The sequence below is a fragment of the Galeopterus variegatus genome, unplaced genomic scaffold (assembly GCF_000696425.1).
Source record: "Galeopterus variegatus unplaced genomic scaffold, G_variegatus-3.0.2 Scaffold3600, whole genome shotgun sequence".
NCBI lineage: Eukaryota > Metazoa > Chordata > Mammalia > Dermoptera > Cynocephalidae > Galeopterus > Galeopterus variegatus.
The window spans coordinates 11,673-35,429 of record NW_007729711.1 but is presented as its reverse complement, the minus strand read 5'-3'; the positions used below and the strand labels follow the sequence as shown (position 1 = coordinate 35,429).

Genomic DNA, 23,757 nt, shown 5'->3' with positions numbered 1-23,757 from the left:
ATTATTTTTATTTGTATTATTTCTATTGTTGTGCTTTTTATTTTATTTTTTTAATATTTTCTATCCATGGTTGGTTGAGTCTGCCAATACAAAGGGCCAACCATATATATATTCTGTGCAGTAGTGAGACTAATACCAGAAAGGTGCCAAGAGCTGACGGAAGCACCATCCTTCTATCTTCTTCAGCCAAGGGTCAATGCTAAGAACTCACATGCAGTTAGAATTAGGATCAGTTCCAGATTCAAAATGGTCAACACATCAGCAAGAGAAAGAACTAAGTAGTTATAAATCAACCATTTTTCATACATTCATATTTTCTAACCACAATGAATGTACTGGCAATTCAAACAGCTGTTACACAGATAAATTTGAGCTGCTTTCAATAACCAGCATCAAAGGTTACTTCACATATTCCTTTTCAAAATATATATATTACAAGAAAATAATATAAACATTTAGTAAACTTAGAAAGATACAAAACAATAGAAAAAGAATAGAAAAGGAAGGGTGGGTCCACTTATATTTTTGGATATAGCCACTATTACTCCTTTGGTTAAATTCCTTCCAGTCTTCTTCCTACCTATATATATTCTTTTAAAATTAACAAATGCCCCTCATTTGTCTCCCTTCCTGAGGAAAGAATCTTTCTTTATCCATCCTAGTACTCCTTTAAATTTAATCAAATATTTATTAAGTAAGTATAGCCTAAGAATGATAGTTATAATATCTCAGAGGGATCTGGATAAACTAAAAATATTTTCTTTATTGTAGGTACATTGTGGTATAATTATACTTTGCATCTGCCTCCTTTTCGTGTTTTGAAAATTAAACTAGCCACATTAAATAGAAGTTTAAAATTCTTTAAATAGAATCTCACATTTGACATATTTGCCTTTCTACAACAACACTGAGTGAGTGCTTACTACTCTCTTAATTGCAATATTATCAAAGGCATTTATAAAGAGGCCAGTTCAACCAAATACTACTTAAATGTTTGAGATTTTTAACCACCCTCTGAAAAATATGATTTTTGCTATAACTACATGTGAACCTTAGACAGTTAAACAAAATAATGTGATAATTAAATACCTGTTGGAAGACTACTGTGTCCCGATTTTGTAACAGGAGATTCTTGTACCACACTTCCTCGATTACCCACAGCATTTGACATCCAATTATAGAAACTCACAGATGATGGCTCAGATAGCAAGGGATGTTCAGATAACATATCAGTGGCCACCGTGTTTCCTGAAAATAAAGTTTCACTGAGCATAGTATTACTTATAAACTAAGGAGCAGAAAATATGATTTATGTAATTATTTTTGAAAAGTCAGGTTAAAATGTCTGTCTTTGCAAATGTTTTTAAACTCTCACTGCATGATGCTGACATTTGCATATTAGAGTATTAATAAATAGCTTATTTTTATTATAATGGGTGAAAATCCTACGTTGGCTGGTCTAGACAGCACCCACACCAAATGCCTAGGTTAACATTAGTCAGTATGGCAATTAAAAAATGTAAATTAAGGGCATGAAGACACCAAAAAGTTACCAACAGAACAACTGTTTCCTAAAGTATTTTCTCAAAGATAAGGTATAATATGTAAGATTAGTTATGTAATCAAAGAATATATCTAAATTAACTTAAGTCCTGTTTTTTTAAAAATTCCCCTGTAGAACTAGTAATTGTCAAATCTAGAGGATGTACCTGTTCTCGTTAGAGAGCTACTTTTCATAGCTGCACTGCTTCTCTGAGGAGTCCCTTCCAGGAGGTTGTGCAAGCTTGGGAAGCTTCCAGTCAGGTAGCTGAGTAGGCTCTCCTTCCTTGGACTCTCCTTTACTGACATCCCAGCACGTCCAACATGTACTGGAGAATCTGTGGCAGTGTCTCCACTGGTATAGCTCAGAGAATGATATGGATGAACGCCCTACAGAAGGAACAACACAGGGTTCTTCCTTATGCATACAACAAGGACTTCTGATATCTACAACTATTATCACTGTTGCTATTACTGCTAGCTAGTCTGCACATTAATACCAAAACTGATCATGTCTACTAGAATTGTGGTGAATCTCAAATATATGTAAAAATGTTTTACAACTCTATAGTATAATACTAATGGTCCCTTTTATTATCATTAATATTTTGAAACACATTCACTTATTTTAACCAGGGATAATCAATTCCCTTCTAAGTCTGAAGAGGGAGTCTGGTGACAAAACATACAGACCATAGAACAGTATATCAAACAGATGGTGGGAAATAACACACTAGTTAATACCTAAGGAGCAGTAGACAGAGCATCAGAATTTCAGAAAGTTATGGGTAGGGTGTTTGTGGAGGCGCTAAAGAACATCCCTATTGGTAGCAAAGAAAAAAGTAGCCTGAAATAATTCTTTACATAATTGCTATTTACTGAACCAGCAAACTCATACCCAGACACAATATCCCTTACACAAAATATTTCCTCAAAAAACTAACTAAAAATATATACTGAAAATGATCTGTAACATGTCTGCTACAAACAAAAGTAAGATCTAGGTAGTCATTGAATATAGAGAAAGGAAAGTTGTCTACCCTCCCTTCCCTGCAGTTTCTTACTGCAGTCAGCACAGACATCTACCTGGGAAGAAACCAGAGGCTTTTTGATAACAGCAGGGAACATAGAGGCAAATGCTACTGGTGCTGTGAAGAGGCCCTCTGAGGTATTAGCTTTCTCTGGAAAGCAGAAAGGTCTGTACATTTTTATATATCGTACCAGTCATCCTCACTTAAGTGGGAGAAGATGGAGGAAGGGTATTGATACACGTAGCCGGTCAAAGAGAACTTATGACATACTAATCACTTGCTATGCACGTTTCATATATTATCTTATTTAATTTAACAAGTCCTCCAAGGTGGGAGATTATTTCTGTCTTACAAATGAAGAAAAGTCACTTATATATTTACTAAGGAAAAAAACAGATTTTTAACCCATCATTTGCCTGACTTCTATCCCAAACTTCTTAACACTACACTATCATTCCCAGTATCCTAATAATGAATCTCTGTGTTACGTTTTCTCTGGAGAGTTCTAAAATGCCAAAAAGCAATTCTTTAATGAAAAACAAAAAATAAAAAACTGCAGAACTTTTCGATCTCTATCTGTTCTGTCATATTTAAGACAAGAATTTCAGATCAAACTAAAATATAGTATAAAAAAAGACTACACTGACAAAAAGATCCTGAAAAGCAAAGATTTGAAACAAAACACTTGGAATTTCAATTACTTGGAGGACTTTTACAACCCATAAACAAAAGAATGTACAAACAAATTCTGAAAAAGAACATTAACGACAAATCACCTAAATATAATCAGAGGGTTTGGAAAAACTGTCAATCAGGAAAAAAAGCTCAGACAGATTGAGGGGTTAAGAATTTAAAATGTCCTAGCCTTCTAACTATACTGTGAAAACAGAATAAGCCTAACCGTTCAAACTTTTAAAAAAATATATATTAAGCTATAATTGAATTATTTAATTAAAAGATTACTTACACAAAATAAAAACTGCAAAAGCACAAAAGACTATTCAGTAGAAAGTAAGTCTCTCCTGGACTCCATCCAGTCTTCTGGATTCCTTCCTGAGATGCCCTCTTAACTGTTTCTTATCTATCTTTCCATAAATCATTTATGCCCATATAAGCAGATATTGTTCTAAGAATTTTTCATATATTAACTCAGTTATTTCTCTGAACCTTCTGAAGGTAGGTTATTTCAACAACCCCCTGAAGGTTACTACTATAATCTCCATCTTGCAGATGAGAAAACTGACACATAGTGCACTTAAAAACTTGTTTAATCACAGAGCAACTAAGTGACAGAGACAGGATTCAAACTAGGGTAGTCCCTGAAGGTTACTACTATAATCTCCATCTTGCAGATGAGAAAACTGACACACAGTGCACTTAAAAACTTGTTTAGTCACAGAGCAACCAAGTGGCAGAGACAGGATTCAAACTAAGGTAGTCTGGCTCCCAAAATGGTAGTCTAACCACTTTACTGTATATTGTCTGTTACTGAGCATCCATTAAACTTCTTGAAACATAATTAAAATCTTTTTTTTTTTTTTTGTCTTTTTCCATGTCCGGCAACGGATCGCAACCCTCAGTGTCGCCCCCGCGCTGGACCGGGACCGGCACCGGGATCGCAACCCTCAGCGTTGCTCCCGTGCCTCGCTCAGCCAGCGAGCGGGAACCGGTCTGTATGTGGGATCCGAACGCTCGGGCGGGAGCGCCAACGTGCTTCCCAAGCATAGTGCGCCACCGGGCCAGCCCCCATAATTAAAATCTTAAGATAGCCTAACCCAAACCATATATTGATCACACTACCTAAAAGTCTTCTCATTAAAAGTGATTATTACAAGATTATCAACATTTTTCAAATTGGGTTTTATTGAATACAATATTCAATAAATTTAAAAGAGAACCCTAATGCTTGGTAGTTAAAGTACTCCTTATTCAATATTAGACACTGATGATAAAAGTTTCAAAGAAATATGTACACTAAAAGTTACTAATCAAGTTCATTTCAACATAAAAATACTATTTGAATATTTAGGATGGATACTGTTGTGGATTGAATTGTGTCCCCCCAAAACTCTCTGAAGCTTGAATTGTGTCCCCCAAGTTTTATGTATTAGAAACTTAGCCCCCACTGTGACTGTTAAGAGGGTGGGAAATCCTATTATGGTAATTGGAAGGTGGAGCCTTGAAGAGGTGATTGGGTTGTAGGACCATGCAGTAGTGAATGGATTAAAAATGGTGGTCAGAGGTGTGGTTCCGAGGGCTTTAAAAGAAGAGAGTAAGTCTCGCTCTCTCTGCTTCCACCATCTTGCAATGTGAGACCCCTGGGTCACTGTCTCTACCACCAGATGGATTTGTGCTTCCCAGCCTCAGAAACTGTAAGCAATAAATTCTGTTTTTCTTTATAAATCACCCAGTCTCAGGTATTTCTGTTACAGCAACACAAAAAGGAATAATACAGATACCTAAAATTAAGTTTGAGATAAAATTTTAAATCTTCTCTGTCAGTCTGAATAACTTTAACCAAAAACATCAACAAAATACCTTTATTTTTAATGCAGAGTCACTATGGGTATGAGTTTTAGAAAGTTTCCTCATTATCTCAGCTCCAGTTACAGGTCCAGAGCTACCAGGTGGGGGCCGATTAGCTGTTCCTTCTAGTAGCATTGTGTGTTCACTGACTGTGGCTGAAACAATTCAAAATAACGAGTGAGCTATAGATTATCACACATTTTCTTAAACATCAATCCCAGTGTTCCTGGTTGAATAACTATACTCAACTTCCATAATCCTTGACAAATTGTGAAATTTGCCATATTACTTACTCTTTTCTCTCTTTTACTCCCTAACCCCAATCCTCTCACTCATTCTCAAGAAAGGAATAGATGGCTTCTATTAGATTCACATATGCCATGCAAATGATACAGAGACCAAAAACCAACTCAACTAAGGTCAAAAAAATACAGAATTTTCATAGATTAACATAGGCATTTGCGGATAATTAGAAAAAATATACACTGCACTATTCTTTCAACTTTTGTGTATACTTGAAATTTTTCAAAATAAATAATAAAGCCTAACCTAGTCCTCATAACACATTTGTTTATTAAATATAAAGTTTTTTTTAAAAAACTGAGTAAAACATCGTATGTCAATGTTATGAAAGCTCTAATTTTAAGACTACTGTTCTTTCTCCTGGTACTTTTAATAGGTTTTCAAAACATCGTAAGATAAATTTCCATTGAATATTATATGTTATAATAATAATAAAAATTAACCTTTGGCAAAGAATTAAAGTATGCATGTACATTTCCAAAATGCATATGCACTGTCTTTGTTCCGACACAGCCATTTTGTTGACAGAATTGTAGGCTGAGTGCAGGCCCCTAAATTTACATAAATTCAGGATCAAAGAGGTACCAGGTTAAAAAACAGAGGTCCCTTTAGAAAAAGATGATATCAGGAACATGGTAAACAGACAAAGACCAATTTACAAAGGAGTTTTATGTGTTTTATTCAAAACATTCTAGTTGTACAAAAAAAGTCTTTTTGCTGGATAGATCAGGCAAAGAAGTCTATTGTATTTCCCAAAATTAAACTTAGAAAATCAGGTTAGTATAAAGATTCCAACATTACCATTTATTTGGACTAATAAAAGTCATACTTGTACAATTAAGCTAGGACATTTTCAAGTCTGGAACACAAATTATTAAAATTATCATAAGTACCATGTTGCCAAGTGTGTAATATCTAGCTCAAAGATTTGCTTATATTAATAATTTATTAATAACTATGGGGAAAATCAAAGGGTATTGATAAGTATCAGCATTAATAGAATATGTATCTATCTAAGCAAAAAACATATAGTAATTGTGCAGAAAAAGAAAACATCCTAATTGTGACAGGTGAGAAAACACTCAACAGAGGCTTACAAAATTACCTGCATCAAACTCAAATTCTGCTCCATCAGCACTGGTATCACTTTGAAGACCACCCCCATTGTCCAGCCCAAGTCCATCTTCATGTTCATGATCCACAGTTGCTTGAGGTTTCACTGGCTGAGTTGGTCTATGTAAGCTAACTCCTTTAAAGGCTGGTGTCACTACAATAAACTTCATCCACTGCCTTGCCAGTGCAACTAAACCTTTCTTTAAAGTTACCAAAGCAGGAAGTCCATCACTCTGTAACAACAATGATGTGGTTAGAAGTAACCTAAAGTAATAACAGTTACCATTTAAGTGCTTTGTATAGATTTGTTCATTTAAATTTCATAATCCCCGTTTAGAGATGCAGAAACTAAAATTTGGGTATCAAGTAATTTGTCTAAAGTCACCCCAAGAAAGTCAGGATTAAGCTGACTATAGAGACCAATCTTTAAACACAACACTGCATTTTTCTGTCACAAAATAACACAGCAGCACCAGGTGAATATGACACTAGATAAAAGGATGAAAAACTGGGATTCTCCTTAAGAAACATTCGATTCACTTTATTATTTTTGACCATATGAAGAATCAAAATGTATCGTGAGCTACTTGGAATATCCACTAAGAAAAAGGAAATAAAATTATTCCTGTCAAAGATTAGGTAACTGCCACCATTTTAACATTTAGAAAAACTAACTACTGGGCTGGCCCTTTAGCTTGGTTGGTTAGAGTGTGGTGTTATAACACTAAGGTCAAGGGCTCAGATCCCCTTACTGGCCCAGCTGCCAACAAACAAAAAAATTAACTACAATAAGTTAAATGCTGGCCATAGATGAAATGAAAGTTAAATGTATCATCAGTAATAATTATATAGTTTAAATATATTTTATCCTACTTGGTGATGACTATAAGAAAGAAATTTTTGGCTATTTTCCTATAGCCTGAAGAGAAGGTACTTAAATTCTCCCCATCCTCTTTCCTATAATTCCTCACATTAGGAGAAATAGCTAATTTGACCGAATAGAGCAATTTACTAGAGGGCAGGAATCACTCCATTTACTTTCTGCAAACATCAGGTCCACTAGCCTGCCTTTTCATTCCTAGATTCAAGTAAGGAGGACCATTTTTCCTCTTATGTGGAAAGCACATCTAGAAGAGCATCCATCCATGGGAAATGCCTGCCATTTTCTCTGTTCTAGCTTCTCTGCCTATAGCTAGATGGGCAAGTACAAGCCTGAGAACCTCCCAGTCTTCAATTCACAGGGAAGGAGAAAAAGCACTATATCAGCAGAAGCTTGGAGAAGAGAAGAGAGATCCTCAAAGCTCTAAAACCTAATCATGATGTATTTTTTCTTTTCTAGGGGCAGAGATGATTTGAATTTATTTTGTACAATTATAAATTCTCCCCTCAATCACTAATTAGTCCTTATTTTATTAAACCATTATGTGAAATCTGCCTCTGGTGGTTACTCTGTCACTTGAAACTCTTTATATCTTTAGCTTCCAAGATATCACTCCTCCCTGGTTCTCCTACTTCTTCCTTTCCTTTTTCAGCATTCCATGTATATATCTATCCAACTTCCTACTCCCCTTTAATTTTGGCATTCTTCAAGATTCTATCCTTGACCAAGTTCTCACTCAACATATCATCCCTAGAAATCTCATCCATGTCTACAGCTTCTACCTAACACCTTCAGGCTGGCAAATGCCAAATCATTCAACTGAGCACATTCTCATCTACTGACCAGTATTTCTAATCAGATTTCTCCTTTGGACTTCCCACAAGCATCTCAAACCCTGTGGATCAGTTGTGCTACAACACAATAGAGACTTCTTTAAAGCTAACATTGTTTCAGTAACTCACCATTGTAGCATCGTCAATAATGGAGTAATTTGCCTGGTGTAGGTAGTGGTGTAGTATATTACATAGTAAACATGAAGGATTTTCTTGGAGAAAGCGAGCAACTTTTGTAAGCCTGTTGTATTTACTTCTTAGGGGAAAATGTACACTTTTATTCTGAAACCAAGCAACAATACCACATTTAGAATATGCATGAAAGATCCTACGAATAAACGATATCCAGTCAGTAAGAATTTGCAGGTCTGACATTTTCCAACAATGATCTACAATAAGGGATCATTTTCAATGAGAAAGTTTGTATGATACCTTGTTATTACTGAAAGACATACCTCTAATGCTTCTGTCATTATGCATCCCATAACAGCACAAATTCTCAAGGTTCCTTCAGTTTCTAGTTTGTTTAAGGATGACTTGAGTTGATCAATGGGAACAAGCCATGCACCAACAGCTGGAGTTGCAGTACTTAAAAGGTTCAGCTGCCTTTTAAAATAAATGAAAATTATTTTTAAAAAGTGTCAAAATTTGTATTTCAAACAATCTTCCACACCAACTGTACTTAGTGGCTATTTTATTCAGGCAAAATTACTTTCTCTTCCTTTTTACCATTGATAAATAAATAAAATATAACTAATAAATGTAAAAAAAAAAAAAAAAGGACAATAGAAAAGAAAGGAAAAAAAATAAAAAGCCTGTCAGAGGTAAAAAGAATAAATCGAAAGTCTAAGGCAGGGTGACGTGTAAAAACAAAACTAAAATATTAGTGAAGAAATTGGGTCAAACAAGGTGTGAATAATGTCTATAGAAAGTATGAAGTAGGAAAGACAGAAAAATTGGCAACCCTAATACTAGATATATCAGAAAAATAATTTTAAAAATATGTGAAACAGATTATATGCTATTTGAAATAAAAAATAAACACCAAGGGATAGTACTACATTTTAAAAACTTTTTACCTAGAAAATGCATGCGTAGGAGATCTCACGTTGGTGGGAGCTGCAAAACTAAACCAAATTTCTTTAATGGTCAACTTCATGCTACATGAATCTGGAGGTGGAGGCATGAGAGGTAGATCTTTTTTCAAATCATCAGATTCGACTCCTTCATCCTATATAAAGTAGAATGCCAAAAACTTATCAATGTTCAGTCCCTTAAAACCACTAACACAAAGGTTACCTAATATTTTAAGAGCAAAACCTTTCCATTAAATCAAGTTCTATGGATAACACCTTTACATAAAACCGGTAATGTGAACCTTGCTCAGCCTAACCTTCTCCTGATTCTGAGAAATATCTATGGATCCTTTAATTTCCAAGGATCAGTCTGAAAAAACACTGCACTATAAACCATAAATCAGAGATCGTAGAACAAGGGACTTTAATTGATCAAGTCTCTCAATCATATTTGTTTAGGGAGGTGAGTGTTAATTTTTCCAGTAAAGAAAGTGAGAGAAAGAAGTCTTACAACTTGCCAGAGCTCATGTAACTATTAAGTTGGAAAATGGTTAACAGAATAAGGTCTTCTGCTTCCTACTGCAATCTGCTTGCCATTCCCTTTAATAGTATATTTCAAATTCCCAAATAAAGTGCCATAAAAAACACTACTGTAACACATGTTCAAATTATACTTTATAATAAAAAAATATTGTTTTCTTATAAGCTAGTCATCTGAATCTGAATTGAGAAATAGAAATAATGTTTTTGAAATGTGCAGTCACAACTCTTCAGCATGCAGGGAGGTAAGAAGTAGGTATTAAAAAAACAGAAAAAAATCTTCTGCCAGTTACATCTACTTAGAGGTCTCTAGTTCACTATTAGATATTGTTGATTAAGATAAGGAAAAGATTGTTTTGCTTTGTTTTGTTTTGTTTTTGTGGGATGATCAGCAAATGAAGAGTATCCACAAACCAGCTTTGAATCCTAAGTGTCACAATGTTATATGAACTAGAGTGTTTTACATATATGAACTAGAGATCCTAGGGGTTTTAAAATCAGCAAACACTAAATACAAATCCACAATCTCTTACCTACAATTCCACAATTTTCCAAGTTCTGAAAACCTAATTTTTTAAAAAAATGTGGCATCTAAAGCTAGTCTGAATTGATAAAAGGCTATTTATCCATTTACCCCACTTGGTGTTTTTATTAATCCTGTGCATAAACACTATTTAATTTCAAGATCGAGCGCTACTCAGATACCACTAGTAATTTATGTAACATATAGTACACACACACATTACTTTTCTTTAAAAAAAAAAAAAAAAATCTGAATTTTCAAATACATCTGGCTCCATGGGTTTCAGACAAGGGGCTGTGAAGAACCAGGCACTGGACATAGAAATATACAGAAGACAGTGTTGGGGAACTTCAAATTTTAAAGGCAGCATAAATTATTGGGTGAGGGAGGCAGTGGTGGTTTGACTTATAGATAATAAACAACTAATTATAATAGTATGTGCAGGTTCAAGCAAAGTAATAATAAATTTAGTTTTAGATTGACTGAATGTGTGGTGCTTATAGCACATCTAAATGATGATATCTAAAAGGCCACTAGATACAGTTCTGGAGCTCAGATGAAGGGTTGGTGCTAAAAGCACAGACAGCGGGAAAGAGAAGTGTTATTAAATTATGGAACTGGCTTAGGAAATGAAATAAGGCAGGGTGCAGACAAACAGCAAAAAGAAAAGAGGAGCCAAGAACGGAACCTGATGAGAACACCCACACTTAAGAAGGGAGAAAGAATCCTATAAGAAAATGGACCAAGGAAAGTAAGAAAACACAAAGAAGGTAATAATAGAGAATTCAAGAAGGACTTTCAACAAGGAGGGTAGGACCTGAGAGATAAGACACCTGAATTTCTGTCAAGTATTTTAGTAGGTCAAGGAGAGTGAAAGAATAGCTAGGTTCTTCCTAGCTCTTTTGTCCAGTGGAGTAGCTACTATATTTTCTTTTTCTTTTTTTTTTTTTTTCCTTTTTGTCTTTTTTACTGACCGGTAACGGGATCGCAACCCTCGGTGTTGCGCCCGCACCGCGCTCAGCCAGTGAGCAGGAACCAGTCTCCACATGGGATCTGAACCCTCGGCGCGAGCGCTGCTGCGCTCCCAAGCGGCACACTCTCCTGCGCCACCGGGCCGGCCCTAGCTACTATATTTTCAAAATTTCCTTAATTAAAGCGAGCGAGCGGCGCACTCTCCTGCGCCACCGGGCCGGCCCTAGCTACTATATTTTCAAAATTTCCTTAATTAAAGTACTAATCCACCCTACCAAACACTTTTAAAAACCTCACAAGAAAACTGTGATTAAACTTGTAAAACTATATGTCAAATAAAAATAAATGTTTTAAAAATAATTTCCAGGAACCTGGCTTCCAGAGGTGAATATACACATGAATACTGCATACTCATGTCACATTTCTTTATCAAAAGTTCATTTCTTTGGAGATTTTTTCTTTCCTCTTCAATTGGTCTAATTTTCAAAATGATCAGAAGTAAATGTACATATGTGTATTTAAGAACAAAATTTACTAAGTTCTTATGATGTGCTAGGTACTGAGTTAAGCCATTCATATATTGTCTCCTTCAATCTTCATAACTCTGTAAGGCCCATATCATTACCACCTTCCTGTCACAGGTGAAGAAACTTAGGAAGAGGTTAAGTAACTTGTGCAAGGTTGCCAATCAGTGGCACAACCTTTCTGCAATCTAGAATTTTGAATATTTTTGTTGCTGTTACTGTATTTATCAACATGAAATTCTATCATAATAAAGATAATAAAGCAGTTGATTACAGGTTATTATCTAGGACTTTAACTGAAATAAGCAGATATTGACAAAAATATTTGTAACTTACATAAAATACTACCACTAATAAAACTAATTATTTAAAAAATGACTTCTAAAATCCTTCAAAACATACAAGGCCTGCTTTTCTTAAATTCTATAAATTCATTAATTCAACAAATATTTATTAAATGTCTAAATGAGCAAGGTATAATGCTAGCTACTGATGGATATAAATATATCTAAGATACATTTCAGATATTATACTCTAGCAGTGGTATATTCACCAACACGATCTGACTAGCATTTAAGCAGATATCATAAATCCAAAATAGGGAAACACAAGCAAATATATTCCATAAATTAATTTTGAATTGAGTATATAGTTTTCTATGTTATTTTTCCAAAGCATTATTATTATTAGAAATTCACCAACTTGTTCATCTGAAACAGAATTTCCATTTAAGTCTGAGGAAGGGCTTGTCCGGTCACAGGGAAGATTATCATCAGAGACATCAGTATTATAGCCACTGCCAGTTGGAGAATCAGAAGAATTATTGGATGTCAGCACGCCAACCCTTTCTGTGACATTAGTTTTACCCATAATCCCAAAACTATTATATAAAACAGCACCAGACTGTCTTCCACCTATAAAAATGAAGAAATTTATTTATTAAAAACAGTGGATAAGTGTCTAAATGCCATACTTTATAATATCTGTATAAAATTTCACAAAGATAATTTTTTTCCTCACCAAGACTTGTCCTTATCTATAAAAGTGATGCATGATTGAATTATCAGGTAAATAAATGTAGGCATATACAACTACTATTAGTATAGTACTTACTATATGTATTATATATGACTAAACCTAAAAGTCTATGTGTAATTCAACCTTCCTATTTTAAAATATTACTTAGTAACATACAAATTTAAAAAAGCAAATATAATTGTACATTGGTATTTTTCAATGAATAAAGGATTTACAATGTTTACATCCTATATGACAAAGATCTACTAATCAAAGATCCAATTTTCAAAGAGGCAAACTTTCAAAAAGCTGGGTGGTCTATTATTTGTGAATTTTTTCTAAATCAAAGATTGTTTTGTTCAGGCACTGAGGTTTGCTCTGCCTAGTTCTGAATCATACAACAGAGGGAAAGCTCCAATTATGCAACTGGGTGGAGCACCCACTCCTGGTAAATAATCCTAGGTGCTACACTTTCTGCTTTATTATTGATTCAGTTTATTAAAAGTCATGATTGTTCAAAACAGTTCAGTAATGTAGGGCCAACTTGTCCCCGCTTAAGAGAACTTGATGAAAATAAATGCTTACCTTTTATGGTTAAATTTTCAAGTCCACATTCAAACATTATCCAACCCCATTTTTCTTGGCTGGGACCTATTCGAGTTACATCTGGAACAGCTTGCTGATCAGTTTCATCCACAAAAGTAAATTCATCCAACTCCTCAAGAGTAAATAAAACTTTGGATTTCTCAAAAGGAATGGCAGTGATGGCACAGGTACCAATGTCTATAATCAAGAGAGAGAAAAATGCACATTTTTAAAGACAGAGGTTTATATTTAAAAAACAAACAATTTAAACACTTGGCACAGTGGTTGATTAAAAAGATATGTAAGTATTCTGTCAAGAAGACAGAAAAATAAAATAAATGAACCAACTTTTAGAACAATGCTGCCTAAGAGGAAGAAAAGAAGATCTATAATTAGTAAATAATTGTTCAAAGGTAGTATGAATTTGCTTCTGAAAAATTATATGGTACTCTAAAAATATAAAGTTAAAAAGCTCCTAAATAATTCAGCCTCATGGTAAAGTAGTTTTAAGTACTTTTCAACATTTTACAAAATAAAAAATTATCTTAATTAATTATCCAGCCTTAGGAAAAACATTACTGTCTAGGAAAATATAATTTATTATAGACGTTGTCATGATTCCCATTGCTTACAGATACAATATGAAAACTAATGTCCTGAGTGCCTGGGAGAAATTTCTATTGTATCTTCCCTTTTTTCATTTCTTTCTCTAATTAGAGCTAATCAATACAGAAAAACAAAAAGAAGAATATAAAAAAATATGGAAATTTACCAGAGATAACTTGTTTACATTTAAAGTAAACTGCCTTCTAGCTCTTTACAGATCATTTTGCAAACTCAGCTTTGGTTCTCATTTTTCATGTAACAGTAATCCATAATAATTTCCTCAGTTCACTACAAACTCTTCAAAGATATTATTTCAATTCCTTTATAATATTCCATCATATGGAAATACCATTCTTTGCATTTCTGATTAGAAAGTCTTTCCTGTTCAGAAAGTAAATATTCACCTACATTTTCCCATAATTTTCTCATTTTTTTATATTTGTCATTAATCCCATAAACTTGTACTGAAATTTGTTGTTACAAGGAGAGGACTTAACTTGAATTTTATTTAAATTTATTGATTAGGTAATATACTTACATAGATCAAAGTTCCAAAAATTATGAAAACTATACAATGAAAAACCTCTAACCCCACACCCTGACACCTACTTACCTTCCTATTGGTAATAAATGTCATAAGATTATTGAGTACCCTTTGACAGATATCTAATGTACATATATGCAAATACATTTACATTTTTTCCCACATTTTTACACAAATGTTCACCTTGGAATTTCATTTGGAGTTCTGTCTGTGATGAGAGTTTTTTCTGGATGATACACCTTACAAAATGATATAAAGTTATGCTTATGGTCTTTACAACTTAAGTGCAAACTGGTTATCACTGCAACAACAGAGCTAAGTCTTTTTTTGCTCAAGCTTCCATAATTTGTAGCAGTTTTAGGACAATGGATCTTAGGTAGTCATGAAAGTCTCTTGAAAACCTCAGGTCAAATGCTTTGGCCTCATATACAAGGATGGTGAAATAAGTCTTGAGAATGTCACAGTAGTTACACAGACCCAGAATGAAGACAGGAATCATAGTACCTTCAGAACCTACAGGACATAGTGAGCAAATTCAAGGAACTCATTTGTTCATTCAGGATTGGTCACCTGTCCCACATAGAGATTTTAGCATAGCAATAATCCCAAACAAGACTGACTAACCTAATTTTTTTCTGGATTGAATCTCTTACAATCTGAGATCATTTAAGCCTCTAAATGAGAAAATGTACTAAATAGAGTCAAAAAATATTGAAATGGGGGGGAGGGAGAGGGAGGATAGGGAGAGTTGGACAAGGGACATAAAGAATAAGTACAATGTGTAACAATATACATACTAGTAATATAGATTTGATCAACATACATCAACATTGAATCCCAAAAATATGTATAATCAATTATGATTCAATAAAAAAAATACATATCGAAATGGCACATAACGAATATTTTTCTCTTTTACTTCATGAGGGACTTTAAGAGGATTGTCTCTCACCCTTATTCCTGCTATATTTTACAGACTAGGACACCTGGTTTTGATTAATAATGCAATTAATTCTTTTTAATAAAGTTTTACAAACAACAATTCAAAAAAGTAAGAAAGACTATAAAGATCATGTTCTCTCTGTTCTATTATGACGAAGCTGATAGTATGAAGAAAACACATAGGATACAGAACCAGTTCCTAATTTGGGGCCACACCACTTACTTTCTCACCAAAGTTTACTATCCATTCAGCACAGAATGTGAGTACTGAGTAGTTAAATACCACACGTTCAATATATACAGAAATATCTTTCTCCTTCTTATAACATACTTAAATTGAAGCAATATTCAAAGGAAAAAATCATGCTCTCTTTTGCAAAATCCTGTTACATTTATACACATCAAAGAAAAACACATTTGTTGTAGAATCCTACCTGTAGTATCAAGACCCCTAAGTTGCCCATGAACTCGATGAATGTTTAACTTGGCTGCAATTTCTTTGCCTTTTTCTGCTCCAGCATTTGATCTGAGAGATCCAGATGACTGAGGCTGCATCTTAGTGACATGAACATACCTATCAAAATTTGATGTTCTACCAGGTTCTGCATTGTTTGAAGTCTCTTCAATCACACCTCTTCACGAAAAAAGAAGAGTACAACGGTTAACATTTAAATAATTAAGTTCAGTGAAAACATTTAACTCAATGGTTTACTTCTTCAAAGCATGAACATACCTATCAAAATTTGATGTTCTACCAGGTTCTGCATTGTTTGAAGTCTCTTCAATCACACCTCTTCACGAAAAAAGAAGAGTACAATGGTTAACATTTAAATAATTAAGTTCAGTGAAAACATTTAACTCAATGGTTTACTTCTTCAAAAAACCACCCCACTATTTTAATTCAGCCAATATTAATAACAAATTCTTCAATGTTCACTGAAAAATACTATGAATAAAAACAGTACAAACTTTTAAAAACATTCTTTACTAATCTATAAAGTAGAATTTGAAGTCCCACAACCAGTTTTGAGTTTTAACATTACCATTTTCAGAAATATATTAAAAAGATGATCAAGGCTTGCTTTTATATCCAACAAGATAATCATGGCTCAAATTAATAAAGTCCTCCTTACCGGTTCATACGAACTTGTGTAGCAATTCTGTCAAAACACAAAGCTACTAGGGAAACATGAGTCACACTTCTGCTAGGTGCTGTAGTTGGAGATTCTTCCACTGAGGCTTGTAACAAACATAAATTTACCTAAAACACAAAATGTCACAAATTTCAAAATTGAGAAGTAAAAAGTTATCATTTAAACATAAAATATACAAAAAAACAAAAACCTACTGTTGAGAATGGCATATCTATCTAAGAGTGATGAAGGGAAAGGTTATAAATAAAATAATCAGAATTAAATTTTTACTGGATTGGTATGGAACATTTTACTAAATGTTACCCAATATTCTGCTTAAGTAAACTACTTTCATTACATTAGATCATCAAGGTAATAAAATATACTTTTTTGATATCAGAAGCAGTTCCACCACTATTCACTTTGATAAATGCAAATGGCAAAAACCACCAAAATTCTCTCCTCTTTCAGGAAAATCTTTTAAAATATTTAATTGTTACCTTTGGTATGCTAACATTCGCTTGAAGACCCTTAATTGTTACATTATCTTGTTTCATTGTAAGATTTGTTTGTACTTGTCCTTGGTTAGTTGTTCCTATTGTCGGGTGCTCAGTTTTTGTTCCTCGAACATCTTGTTTGGAAGATAACTAAAAAGATTGAAAGAATTATTTCACAGACCTTTCAGAATTTCAATATCATCTGCAATAGCAACTTGCTTGTTCACTGTGTCCTTTCTCTGTCCATCTATAGGCCAGCTGCCATCTGGTTTAAACACCCCATCTTAAAATCCAAACCTTAGAAAAGCTAGGAAATAGTAATCCTGGTAGTTTCAGGGTTAAGAAAAGTAATACATATTAAAGTGAAATCAGCCTATAAAGAGATAGACAGAAAAAATGGTAATAGTAATTATAAGCAATTTTTTAGGATCACTAAACTCTACTGACCTGAAGACAGATTTGATTTCTGATAATTGGCTCCTCATTGGCTGGGAATATTTTCAAATTTCTTTTTTTTTTTGTACTTTTCTATCCTAACTACCTATCACATTAAATGTCAATATATATTGAATAATTACTTCGCTAAAAATAATCAGCCTTACTTTCACCCCTCCTCTGGTCCCCAGTCCAAATATGATCCAGATAAATTTTAAAATCAAATGGAGAATTACCAGAAGGACACCAGGATATGACTGTTAAAGCAATGAGCTTCATAGCTAGAACCACAGTATAATATCACACAATATAATACATAAGATACATAATATCACATATAACATTAATATTAATATATAATTTTAATTTTATAATATATAATATTAACATATATAATATATATATCACATATATTATATATATATATATAAAATATCCCATATATTATATATATATAATATCACACTAGAATATCACACAATAGGAGGTAGTGACCTGACTCACTGAAGTGAACAAGAATAGTCTCAAAAATACTATGAAGATACAAGTCATCTAGTCATACAGGAAAGTCAAAAAATAAGCAGCTTTGCTTTCTTAGAAAAGTTAAGGTACCAGTTCTATAGAATGTTCATTCACTTAGGGTCAAAGCTTGTACTTTTCTATCCTAACTACCTATCACATTAAATGTCAATATATATTGAATAATTACTTCGCTAAAAATAATCAGCCTTACTTTCACCCCTCCTCTGGAACCCAGTACAAATATGATCCAGATAAATTTTAAAATCAAATGGAGAATTACCAGAAGGACACCAGGATATGACTGTTAAGCAATGAGCTTCATGGCTAGAAACACAGTATAATATCACACAATATAATACATAAGATACATAATATCACATATAACATTAATATTAATATATAATTTTAATTTTATAATATATAATATTAACATATATAATATATATATCACATATATTATATATATATATATAAAATATCCCATATATTATATATATATAATATCACACTAGAATATCACACAATAGGAGGTAGTGACCTGACTCACTGAAGTGAACAAGAATAGTCTCAAAANAATATCACACAATAGGAGGTAGTGACCTGACTCACTGAAGTGAACAAGAATAGTCTCAAAAATACTATGAAGATACAAGTCATCTAGTCATACAGGAAAGTCAAAAAATAAGCAGCTTTGCTTTCTTAGAAAAGTTAAGGTACCAGTTCTATAGAATGTTCATTCACTTAGGGTCAAAGCTCTTTAGAAAAAGCTTGAACTATGCTACTTTCTAAATAAAAGAAAAAATAAAGCTACATTTAAAAAAATAAGTATTTTTACTACTATTCAATTCATGATACAGTTATATGTGCTATCCATAAAAATATGGAACCAATGACATAAAAAGGCTTTTAAAACATGCCCATGTATTTCAATCTAACTTGCTAATTCAATTTTGATACATTCAAACTTTTTCAAGTTTGGATATTATGCACACATGATAAATACTCAATTTGCTATGCCATCGAATAAAAATGTTCTTACGTTTTCTGAGAAGGTAGTTTTGCTGTTTTGGACAGCTTCTCTAAGGACTTTGGCATGAAGATCATCTACAATTGCAGCTGGATGTCGGGTACTAGCACAATGAACCACTGCTTCAATATATCTGAGGAAAGAACAAAAAGCAAATGAAAAATTTAAATATCCCTTAACACTGTGGCTCAGTTTATCTAAACATATGAATGAAATTTAGCACCATTTAAGTACAACAATTCCTCAATCTGAAATGAGAATGCCTGAACCACATTTTTGAAATTATACAGGGGTAATATTTCCGAGATTATATCCCCACCATCGCTACCTCCACCCCAAAATGAAATGAAGTGTTCCAGATTGGGAGATTCTTTTACAATTTCCTGAAGATGATTTCCTATTATACAGGGGTAATATTTCCGAGATTATATCCCCACCATCGCTACCTCCACCCCAAAATGAAGTGTTCCAGATTGGGAGATTCTTTTACAATTTCCTGAAGATGATTTCCTACGTTTTTCATTTGTGTGACATCTCATAAAAATTTTAACAATATAACTTATCATATAAAACTATGCACCTTTGCAGTAAAAAGAAGACTTTAATAAAAACTGGTCCCCAGTGAACCCCTTCTCTTTTCAACTCTTTTAGCACTCAGTGTTTTCCACACTACTTTGTATTCCATTATGTTCCATTCTTGCTTTCATTCATGGTTTGTCTCCCTGGACAGACAATGAGCTTCTTGCAAGACAGAGTATCTATTATTTCCCCTTCATCCCTTCATTAACTAGATAGTATTAAGAGTATGAAACATAGTAGTTAGTTCCTGAGTATTTGATCATTTTATGCTCATTAGCCCAAGAGCAAAAAATAGAAGACATAATACAATATCACTTTTCAGGCTGAGAAAGCAACAAATAACTAACTGAAACATAGACCTCTTTGAATATATTTTCATTTTTACTCAAACAAACTAGCTATCAACAATCTTCTATATGAACATATATCACCTATATCATATACATTAATCATTTTATAAAGTAATAGTTATATTTTTAGACAAAATTAATACCTGTCTAAAGCTTCAGCCACCAGGGGAGTCAGAACAATATCAATGGTTCCTTTTACTTCAACTATGGCTGTTGTCCTGGTCTGGGAGACGGGTTGATCCAGTGTCCATTCTTCTGTTAATGTTTCGTCATCTGTATTATCAACAGCTTTCTTTTCCAGCGGAGTATATGGTGTACTATAAAATGTAACAAGCAAAGCATATATTAAAAAGACCATGAACAAGAATAGAAGTTGGAGCTTCCTTAAGATGAGTGAACTACATTTGTTTCAACTAAAACTTTCATGGAACTGGACTCAATGTTTTATGTCCCAAATTCTTTTCAATGACAGACCAAACAAGGTACTAAAAAGCAAATTGATCAAAGATAGCTAATATATCAAATGAGAAAAAAATGTTTTGATATATTCACTTGATGGACCTTTTCCAAAATAAGAAAAATATAATACTGAATTCTTATTAGTCCCCAATTTTCATATGCCAAGTTAAGGTTTGCATAGTATATTTAATTGAATTGTTACTGATTGCTTATAAATGTAGGCAAAGCCATGACAGACAAAAGAGCTGAATTATTTGGGGTAATTTATTCTTTTTTTTAATTGACACATATAAACATATTTAGGGAGTACAATTTGATGTTTCAATACATATACGTTATATAATAATCAAATCTTTCAATCCTCCAATATGAAGGTTTAAAGTCAAAAAGGTCAAAAACATCAACAGCTACAATTAGTGGCTAAGGAACACACGAAAGATAAAGATGTAAATTAAGGCAACCAAAATACAAATTGTTAAGGGGAGGGGGAAAAAAGTCTAGAGTATTTTTATGTGATCAAAGTTAAATTGTCGTCAGCTTAAAATAATCTATTATAACTATAAGACTCTTTATGTTAGCCCTATGGTAACCACAAAGAAATAAATTACAGCAGATTCACAAAAGAGGAAGAGAAAGAATGGGTAATTTATTCTTAAAGTTCATACTCAAGTAAAGAATGGTTAGTAATAAGAATAAACTCTACCCATCTCATAATCAAGAAAAATGACTTTAAATTTTAAAAGTATGCAATTTTTACTTACGTTGAAGTTGATCCTGAAAGTTGCAAGCCTCTGTCCAGCAAGGAATTAGCTGTGAGTCCCTGTTTAATAACCTAGAATAATATAAATTACGTATAGTCTAGAATTTTAATATTATTTCTCTAATTTTACATCACTGATAGTTGTAAATATCTAAATTACCTTGTTAATATGATTTTGATATATTCAATATAAATATTTAATGGACAAATTGAGAAAATCACAGAAAATATTGAAATGGCAATTTCATTTCCTGTTCATTCAACTAAACGACAGAGCGGGGTTGTAAGGGTTGAGAAATGAGTAAAAGACTTAAAAGTAAGTGTTTCAAACATCTTTCCTCCAGAGTTCCTTTTCAAATTGAGCTTTTCTCAAGCTAATTTTAGGCTTCTCCTAAGTGGAAAGGAGACCCAGAGAAACATTAAATTATAGGAAAAAATTTTAAACCCATAAAAGATAAATTAAATAAATAAACCTGAGTAACCAAACTGAACCCTTGTAAATGCTAGTCAGTTATTTAACAGAGAAAACTTTCTTACCTCCTATGTTCTGTTCTTTTTTTCCTAACCATCCCAGCCTCTGCTAACCACCATTCTACTCTCTACCTCTGTAAGATCAACTTTTTTGGATTTGACATGCATGAGATCATGCAGTATTTGTCTTTCCATGCCCGGCTCATTTCAGTTAACATAATGCCCTCCAGATCTATCCATGTTATCACAAATGACAGAATTTCCTTCTTTGTTATGGCTGAATAGTATTCCACTGTGTATACGTACCATACTTTCTTTATCCATTCATCTATTGATGGACACTTAGGTTGGTTCCCTATCTTGGCAACTGTAAATAGTGCTGCAGTAAACATGGGAGTGCAGATATCTCTTTGAAAAACCAATTTCATTTCCTTTGGATAAATACCCACTAGTGGCATTGCTGGATCATACAATAGTTCTACTTTTAATTTTGTGAGGAACCTCCATACTGTTTTCAACAACAGCTGTACTAATTTATATTTCCACCAACAGTGTAGGAGGGTTCCCTTTTCTCTGCATCCTCAACAACACTTATATTTTACCTTTTTGATAATAGCTACTCTATTCTGTGTTCTATTTTCGAACTATAAAGATATGAATTCCCTGACCTATCAAATTAAATTAGAAAGATTTGACTGACTAATCAAATTAGAAATATTTGTCTGCCTAATAAAATTAGGAAAATTTATTTAAAATATTGAAATAATTCCATCTTCTCAGGTACTATTCTTCACGGCAACTACGTTTCAATTTCATACTGCAAAATTCATATACCAACATATTTCCACATGGCATAAAGAGAACATTTTGAAATCTTAGCACAGGCAATTAATTTATCTTGAGCAAGATAAGAAATGAACACAACCTTAAAACGAAAACTTTGCAACTGTTACTAATGTTTCTTTCTCCCTCAGTACATAAGAGGGTACTTCAAAAGTTCATGGAAAAATAGAATTAAAAGATAATACAAAACTTTCCATGAACTTTTAGAAGACCCCTCATATTACTCAAATGCATATATACATATGTATTTGTGAGGATTTTCAACTATACTTCAAAAGTTCATGGAAAAATAGAATTAAAAGATAATACAAAACTTTCCATGAACTTTTTGAAGACCCCTCATATTACTCAAATGCATATATACATATGTATTTGTGAGGATTTTCAACTACACTTACCACATTTCCATCATTACTAATACATCTTAAGTCCAAGCCCCTGTTTCCCGCACAGGCTACTGCAATAGCCTTCTAGGTGATCACCCCATTTCCTCTCTTGCTTAGCAACAATTCAATTTCACTTAGTAGCCAAAGCACATGAGTGATCACATCACATTTACTTAAATCTCTCAAGAGTTTCCCAATGAAATGAAAATAAAATTCAAACGTGTAATGCTGTAGTCTATAAGTCCTGAATGATCTGGCCCTTGTTTAGGTTTCCAGCCTCATCATAAGAAGTCTCCCTGCTCACTGTTACTCAGGCACACTGACCTCTTTCCCACTTTAGGGCTTTAGGAAAGCTGTTGTTTCTGCCTGGAATTCAGTACCCCTAGGTCTTCCCATCCTCAATTCTTCCTCATCTTTCAAGTTTCAGTTTAAGTACTGCCTCCTCAGACAGACCTTCCATGTCAATGCAATCTAGGTAGCACCAACCCCTGCTATTCTCTATTGCAGCATCCTTTGATTATGTGCATAATTCATTTTGTGATAATACTCATCTATTTATTAACTGTCTGCCTCCCATCTCAAAACTGTAAGCACCATGTCCATTTCCCTCACCATTGTACATCAAATGCTTGGTACACAGTAGTACATAATACCTGAATTAACAATAGTTGAATAAGTTGAGCATCACATATTGCACACAGGTATTGATATTCAAGGTTGTGTCCCACAGATACATACAAT

General features: G+C 33.4%; 2 protein-coding genes across 5 annotated transcripts in view; both read right to left on the bottom strand.

Annotated features, from left to right (window-relative positions):
- LOC103601127 (uncharacterized protein KIAA1109) overlaps positions 1 to 16,117 on the bottom strand; it is a 127,838-nt gene extending 111,721 nt beyond the window's left edge. For all 4 annotated transcript variants that reach the window (XM_008585505.1, XM_008585508.1, XM_008585507.1 and 1 more), the window contains exons 1-10: positions 15,989 to 16,117; positions 13,463 to 13,660; positions 12,563 to 12,774; positions 9,305 to 9,456; positions 8,681 to 8,831; positions 8,355 to 8,507; positions 6,505 to 6,745; positions 5,109 to 5,251; positions 1,710 to 1,929; positions 1,090 to 1,248 (exon numbers count right to left, since the gene is read on the bottom strand). In XM_008585505.1, the coding sequence (XP_008583727.1) occupies positions 1,090 to 1,248; positions 1,710 to 1,929; positions 5,109 to 5,251; positions 6,505 to 6,745; positions 8,355 to 8,507; positions 8,681 to 8,831; positions 9,305 to 9,456; positions 12,563 to 12,774; positions 13,463 to 13,660; positions 15,989 to 16,109 (1,750 nt within the window). In that variant the 5' untranslated portion in view covers positions 16,110 to 16,117. The remainder of the gene's footprint in view (positions 1 to 1,089; positions 1,249 to 1,709; positions 1,930 to 5,108; positions 5,252 to 6,504; positions 6,746 to 8,354; positions 8,508 to 8,680; positions 8,832 to 9,304; positions 9,457 to 12,562; positions 12,775 to 13,462; positions 13,661 to 15,988) is intronic.
- A 145-nt stretch (positions 16,118 to 16,262) lies between these two features.
- LOC103601128 (uncharacterized protein KIAA1109-like) overlaps positions 16,263 to 23,757 on the bottom strand; it is a gene marked incomplete at its 5' end in the record, with an annotated part of 12,071 nt that continues 4,576 nt past the window's right edge. The window contains 6 exons of the mRNA XM_008585510.1: positions 16,263 to 16,347; positions 16,688 to 16,815; positions 17,188 to 17,334; positions 19,181 to 19,301; positions 20,241 to 20,414; positions 21,318 to 21,388. Of these exons, the coding sequence (XP_008583732.1) occupies positions 16,263 to 16,347; positions 16,688 to 16,815; positions 17,188 to 17,334; positions 19,181 to 19,301; positions 20,241 to 20,414; positions 21,318 to 21,388 (726 nt within the window). The remainder of the gene's footprint in view (positions 16,348 to 16,687; positions 16,816 to 17,187; positions 17,335 to 19,180; positions 19,302 to 20,240; positions 20,415 to 21,317; positions 21,389 to 23,757) is intronic.